The following is a 7,461-nucleotide window of genomic DNA, read 5'->3' as shown; positions in this document are numbered from 1 at the left end:
CCCCAAAAAAAAAAAAAAAAAAAAGGTTAGTGTCAAAGAGCCTCTCCTCCCTAAGAGGAAAAAATGCACTTTAGGGATATATGCATACACACACAGAAGGTTCCACTGGAATATGCAATAAGGTCAATTGATGTGCCTTCACAGAATGAACCTCTTCTTCTATAAGAAAGCTACTTAGTACCTGACTTTTTTAGGAAGCTAAGAGAAGCCGCTGGATATATGCTGCTAACCGTTGATATCCGATGAATCCTCCCCAGTGCCTGGCTGTCGTGGACTTTTTTATACAAGAACTGCATGGCTGGATCAAAGCGCCTGTGGAAAGACAGCCAACATGTATAAGTGAGCATACAGAAAAGAATGGGGTTATGTACACTGAAGTCATCCAGGACAATCCACCAGCCTGACACTGGATGGCAGTGAAGGATCTGGACCACATGTGGCTACCAATTTAGGACAGATGTGACATACAATTTTTGATGAAATCATTTGATCAGCAATTTGCAGAAGTTTCAGAAATTCAGAGTAAATTTTTCCCTGCAATAACTCTTTTACTGTACTAAGAGCTTCAATTCAGGGATTAAACAACTGTGGAATAAAATGTTTAATATGCAATACCTAAGAAGTTACATATAGATTAAAAGGTATCTTGCTGGTTTTATATGCAAGTATTAAATGTGCTGTCTGTAGAGGATGAATTTCTCTACTCAAATGGCCTGGCTAAATCAATGGTAGCTTATGTAGTTTCTTCACAAGGAATGTAAATACTCAAAACCTTCTTCATTACTTGCAGCTGATGTTATTATATAGGGTGCACAGGACAATTATTTTTAGTGTATACAAGATTTTAGGATTCAGTTAGTGAGTCCATAAAGCATACTGAGTACAATCAAACAAAGCTATATTTTCAAAATATTATGTAAATAAATGTTGAATGTTTTCTAATAGAAAGTTTTTTCCTGCAGTATTTTAAAAAAAGCAGAGCCAGTTCACTTCCAATAATATTTTTCTTTTCCTTCTCCAAAATTATACAACAAAAACAGTCAAAAAGAGCTGTAAATCCCTTGGTCTTGAAAGAAAACAACCATAATCAACATGACAAGAAATAATCTGCGAAACCAAACTAGTCTGTAACCAAGGTGTAACACTGCTGTTTTTTCTAACTTGATATAGTTGTAAAACTAGATGCTTTGCAAAATAGTGCAGTCAAAAGTGAATCTCAAAGGCTACACAGGTGCAAAATCAAGAAGCTGTATATCACAAAAAGTAACTCCCTAATTCATTCTCTCACACACCACACACCAGTTACCCAGAAGAATGCTTCAGTCATTTTTACAAAATCTCACCACCACAAAAAGACTAAAGTAACATTTTACTAAGCACTTCCAGTGCTCAAGCCTCATTGCACTTACCAACCGTACTCTCTTACCACCCAATCCAATGTACATGGTTAAATTAATTTTAATGCGATGCCAAATATAAAAAAAGATTTGCATCTCCAAGAAGTGTGAAGAATTAATCTGAAGCTGCAAGTATACAATATATATACTCTGATGAGCCACATACTAAGTAAACTTAATCAAAATTATACTTGAATAGCTAGAAAACAAATACAGAAAGTTTGCAGAAAATAATTGGAATTGCATTACTTCACTCTTGTACTTCCTTAACACATAAAGAGCTGAATAAAATGGGGTCCTTACTTGTAGAATCCACAGACCAATGGTCTTCCACATCTGTCAGCTTCGTCAAAACAAGCCTCTGCTGTCTGCCTGTCTAAACTGGGCAGCTTCTCGCAAAACACACCTTTCCCTATGCAGAATGTCACATAACACAGAGCTGAATATGTGTAGGACACAATCCAAGCAGAACACTTTATACCTTGCAATATTGTATTACACATCAATACAGTCCAGAAACAACATTTCAGGAGACTTGAGGAAGGCTGTTATTGCTACTTATCCACAAAGCTATAGTGCATTAACCATTTGCAAATTTCATAGAATCTCATCTGCCTCTGTTCTTAGGTGTATTTTTCCAATTATTTCTTTGTACATATGCAGTTAAACACTTTTAGCTTAGGTTGCACTTGCTTCTTTCCCAGACCCAGAAAAGTACACTTTGTACCTGCAAGCTTGTCTAACGTGTCTTCAAACTATACCGTTAGTCCAATAAAAGATATTAGCAAAACACCCTTGCTGCTTGCACTAATCCAATTGAACAGTTCAGTTACACATACTTAAAAAAGGACCACAGTACATACTCAAGCTGCATGGAAAGTCGTTAGGGCAGCAGCTTCTATAAGCTAACTTCTCTCTAATTATGCAATCAGACATTCAGTACATGCCTCAAGAGATACTGTAAGGTACAAATGAGGAGGCCACAAGTGACTAATCACTGGAGATGGAATAACCTCCAGGGCAGGGGGTCGGACTCAATGATCTACTAAAGCCCCTCCCGACCCGAACATCTATGAATCTATGAAAACACTGATAAATGCTAATCTCTAAGTACATGCCTTGTTAACTCAGTATGCCCAACCCAGAACATATCACACATTAAAAACAAAAGAATTTGCTGTAAGTCTGCTACAGTTCCTCTTACCCGCTCGCAAAGCATCTAATACAATTTCTGAGGCTGCTTCAGGAGGTGAACAAATAATGGCTCCAGAGACACTGCAGGCATTAAGAAAAAGTTGTTAGGTGGAGACAAACTATTTGCTGAAACAAACTAGTCAAAAGGAAGGAGATCAAGTTTTGTGAATGTTAAGAAACCTCTTAATTTAAGGAAGGGAGGGGTAAGAAACCACTAATTTCCAAGAAGGAAAAAAAAAATCACATTGACAAAATAACGCTCTCTCATCTTATAAGGGCTTAAAGTTCTGGGGCAATGGTGCCAGGAATAGATTTAAATCATTACACATAGTGGAGTTTTACATGAATCTTTGTCTTCATTCATATCTTGTAGTCTCATATTTTTTAAGTAATAAATACAAAGTGTTAATTTAGATTTAGAAAAAATATATATTCACCACATATTTAAATAGCATTCTTATGTCTCTATCTTAAAAGTGAACACAAAAAACCTTTCTGAGGTGTCTTTCAAAGACTTACTTGCACCCTCCATGTTAACAAATCAGAAAGGGAAGTCTAAAGAAACTTTACATGGCGCAATTATGGAAAAAAAATACTGCTAATAGTTTAATGCATTTTAACTTCAGAATTTGTACTGCAAAGTTCCCTCTCTCAGGAACACTGTTCCATTCTAAGGTTTGTGAATTCTGAAATGCTGCCTTCATTTAAAAGTTGACAAGAACTCCAGTGAGCTTGTTTTTGTGGTACTAATCTAGCTTCCCCCAAGACATAAAATGAGCTCTGATAAAAAGCAAACTATTGCACATTTACACTATACCCTTCACATAGAAGGATCCCTACAGCGCTTTTTAATTCTACATATGCTCTACCACTTCAATAAGCCAGCTTCTTGGGAGAAAAAAGACAAGAGTCAGGAAGGAAACTGATACACAAGCTACATGACACCATGGAAAAGGGAACCTGGTCACAGACACAGCATTATACCTCTGTCCACAAAGGAGAGCTTGCCACAGTTCTTTCTGGAGCCCCAAGCACACACAGATAACTAAGCTTCCCAGCAATCTCCTAGAATGTGTCACCCTCCCTCCACCTTCTTTACTAAAGAGAAGTGCAATTTGAGTTGATCTATAGCTGTTGCAAGGAGCTGTAATGAGGACTAAATGCATAAAAGTTCTGTCTCATGTCATGAGCAGGAAGTCAGACCAGCAAGGTCCAACAAAAGTCAAGTGCATGCCAGTACCAATGAAACTTTCCAAAGACAGTAAGGAAGTTACACTGTTAGCCCTTCAAAAGTTAAGTGACTTAAGAAAACATGCATATGAGTGATTTGCGGACTGTACCGTTGATCATTGAGCACAATGTCAGCATCCTGCTGCCGCAGCACCCTGGTGTTGGCCAGAAATTCAGTACTGAAGGCACGTTCCACGTCTAGTAGCTGATCCTCAACAATGTAGAGTAAACAGCAACTATTTTCTTCCATTAAACTTTGAAACAATGCTTTGTTCCCAAGCCCAACGCCAAAGAGGGCAAGACCAATATTGCTTCCTGTAGTCCCAGTACTAGTGTACTGTCCCACAGCCCCTCCACAAATCGCACTGTTGGAGGCCTCAGAAATAACAAGCTTTTGGTTGTTCTGTTTTGAGGAAGCAGGTGCATTTCTCAGATGAAGGGCAGCAAATGCTGAAGGGTAACTGGTAGAGGTAGAGGGTGTTTGGTCTTCTCTGGCAGACAGGACATTAGTGGTAGAGCTGATGGCATTGAGGTGAACAGGGATCAATGACTTGTGGTAGGAAGGTGGAGATGGCACCATGCTGTAGCTGGTGCTGGTGCCATCACTGGTGATGCAAGGGTTGGCTGAGAAAATAAATGAAGGCTGAGAGAGCAGGGAAGGAGTGTCAAGTTGCATGGGAAGCCCAGTACCAAGGTCTGAACCTGCAGATCTAGATAAAAGGGAGATAAATAAGTCTTAAGGAAGCTTCTGGTACTTCAGGAACAATCAAACAGAACAAAGCTGTTTGAACAAAACAGGTCAAAATATCTTAGAGAAAAAATGAGTAAATATGATGAGCCTCAGATTTTCTTCCATCACTCAGTTGACATACTATTTGCCTATACATTTGGTTAGGCAAATATGAAGAAAACTATTACCCCCATCTTCCATGCAAAACCCTGGTGAACTGTTACCTTTATCATACTCTCACAAAGATAGCACAGGGTGCACTTTCTACTCTTCTATAAGGTTTCCCACGTAATTCCATTTAAACTACAACTGTAAAAATAAATGAAGTGCATTGTGAAGATTTATTACTTGCTCTTTTGTCTTGCTTGCTAGCTAAGCCATAAAATTCAGTAATTTGCAGTACGTCCACATTAACTGGGAAATGAGCGACCTTATTTAAGAGTCAACATAAACAATTTAAAAGCATGCAACTAACTCTAAAAAAAGTTCTTTGTCCAACTTTCCAAAACCATGTGAAATTACTAAAAGAAAAGCCTTTGTCATTGCCTTTAATTCTTTTGCATTACTTGGCTTAGACAGCTGTGAAAACATTGGAACTCATACCTCCACTGCACTTCAATACTCAAGCTTTGAATGCCACAAGGGAATGCTTATTTAACAAGTAAATGGGAAAAATATTTCTTTAGGTCTCATGTTTCAAAACTCTGGGGACTGTTTCAGCTTGTGTGTTTATATTGACAGACTTTTTCCAAACTTCAGTTGTAAAGTCACAAATATGCCATGTGACAGAGCCTCCAACCCTGCCATCTGGATGGAGCTTTTCATTCCTCTACCTCACCAAGAATAAAGAAGGCAGCAAGAAGCTTGGGGGGAGAAGGGAGAAAAAAAAAACAGTCCTGCAGTTTATTCAAGACAACATCTTCATGACAATTTAGGCAGAGACAAGCATTACTACGGGACACCTTACAACAGTGATCCTCAGCTAGTGTACTGCTTCGCTCCAAGGTGCCTGGAGATCCTTTCAGGGATGTCATGAATTGCTAAGCAGTGTTAGGTGTACAGACAGGAGTCACACAATAGACCCAGAAATCTCAAATAGGAATCACCAGTGTCAAAAACATTTGGACCAGCTGTGGGCTGAGTTTTTTGCAACAGAAGAATTGGTGTATTATTTTTCTGAAAACTAACAACTGAAATTGGGGGAGGGCAGGTGAGCCTTGAGTTTAATGGCGTTGAGAACCACTATACTACAGACTAGGAACAGATATTGCATTTATCCCAGAACACGCTGTGCCTGTATTTGTTCTGGCACAGGAATATCCCAAGACTGGCATGTGTACTCGTTGCCTTTCCATTAGGATATAATGAGTGCCTGAATGCACTGCCGCTTTCCTGCTGTTGACCCACTGATGCAATCCAAGGACAACTGTTTGGACACACTTTGTGATGTGGTTTGTACCTCTTATCCCATGAACCTTTTTATGGTTCATCTCAGAGAGGGACACTTGAACTACTGTTCTTTGTCCCAGGACGAACTGGTCTGTTTGGGGACAAATGCAACAGCTGTTTGTAGCTATGGTGGGTAAAAAACAGACATCGCATTTGAGCTGGCTCTAACCAATCCAAGTCAAATCCAGGGCGTAGCACAGCCCTTTTCCAATGTCCTCTCTGGAATCAACAGCAACTATTGCTAATTAGTTGCAACTGTCCAGAGAGAAAGCATTAATCTCAGGCTAAAAACAGATGCCATATTTCCTCTGGGGAAAAAACCCAAACAAACCCTTTTATTCTGGGATCCTGCAGATGCACACACAGTCAGACCCAACTTTATTTTTATTCTCAGGTTTATTCCAAGTCTGATTTTCCCTGGTTTTGACTTGCATCAAAACAGGGTAGAGGACAGTCTCTCAACAGGCAGCTTGAATGGCAGTTACCTCAAATTAGCCGATTAAGTGCCTGTCTTTCACACACCAGCTATGAACTGCCTGCCCAGAGGAGCTTTCCATCTGTTGACTCCTCTATGAAATATGAACTTTCATTTCTACCCAGGAGAACTTTTACAATCTTTTCTCCAACACTTGATGAAGGGTGTGTGTGCCTGAAAGCTTGCAATTAAAGATTTTTTTTTTTGCAAAACTCTTATTGGTCTAAATAAAAAAAGATATCATCTCTACTACAAGTCCCAATTGCTTTTTCCTCTAGACCAATATGGCTACAACTTGGATGCCTGGCCTCACAGCTACTTAAGGGGGGACAGTGGGTTTGGTCATAGGACACCAGAACTATGTCCCAGTTGCCTGTATTGAACCTAGCAGGCCCATGTGGCAGGGCAATTAACTGAAAACAGACCAGGGATTAGACCTGTATCGCAGCCTCTGGCTGCCCTCCCGGGCAGCAAAGCCCCTGTCCGCAGCCGGCACCTGAGGGAGCCGAGCTCACGCAGCTTCACAGACAGTCGCACCCAGCCCCGCACGCTCGGCGACGTGCCACGTCTGCTCCGCCGGGAGCCCCGTCTCAGACTAGTCACCGGGAGGAAGCTGCGGCCTGTCCTGGGCTGGGACCCGCGAAGGCGGAGCAGGGCTCCCCCTCCCCCCGCGCCGTCCCGGGCGGACTCACGCGAGGGCGGGCGCGCGCGGGCCGTGCTGCTTGAGCAGGCGGCGGTTGCGGTAGTGGCGGCCGGACGAGAGGTGCTCCAGGATGCGGTCGCGCCGCACGCGCATGGGCAGCTCGCACGACTTGCAGTAGAGCGTCTCCACCACTACGGCGGCCGCCGGCCCCGGCCCCGGCCCCGCGCCTGGCTCCAGCAGGTGCCGCCGCACGCCCAGGTCCGTGAACTCCGCCGCATAGTCGTGCAGCGTCTTCTTCTTGCGCCCCATGGCCGCGCAGGGCGCGGGCGCGGGCAGGGCCGGC

The 7,461-nt window shown here is 42.0% G+C and overlaps 1 protein-coding gene across 1 annotated transcript in view; it reads right to left on the bottom strand.

Moving 5' to 3' along the window:
• Window positions 1–7,427, bottom strand: part of LOC109293538 (inositol 2-dehydrogenase-like) — a 15,227-nt gene extending 7,800 nt beyond the window's left edge. Inside the window, exons 1-5 of the mRNA XM_019511538.1 lie at window positions 7,168–7,427; window positions 3,932–4,531; window positions 2,602–2,672; window positions 1,701–1,809; window positions 182–312 (exon numbers count right to left, since the gene is read on the bottom strand). Coding sequence (XP_019367083.1) covers window positions 182–312; window positions 1,701–1,809; window positions 2,602–2,672; window positions 3,932–4,531; window positions 7,168–7,427 — 1,171 coding nt within the window. The remainder of the gene's footprint in view (window positions 1–181; window positions 313–1,700; window positions 1,810–2,601; window positions 2,673–3,931; window positions 4,532–7,167) is intronic.
• Between the last annotated feature and the right edge of the window lie 34 nt (window positions 7,428–7,461).

This window comes from Gavialis gangeticus, unplaced genomic scaffold, assembly GCF_001723915.1.
Source record: "Gavialis gangeticus isolate Ggan-Ray unplaced genomic scaffold, GavGan_comp1, whole genome shotgun sequence".
In the NCBI taxonomy this organism is placed as follows: domain Eukaryota; kingdom Metazoa; phylum Chordata; order Crocodylia; family Gavialidae; genus Gavialis; species Gavialis gangeticus.
The sequence above is the reverse complement of the archived record's forward strand: the minus strand, read 5'-3'. Positions and strand labels throughout refer to the sequence as shown.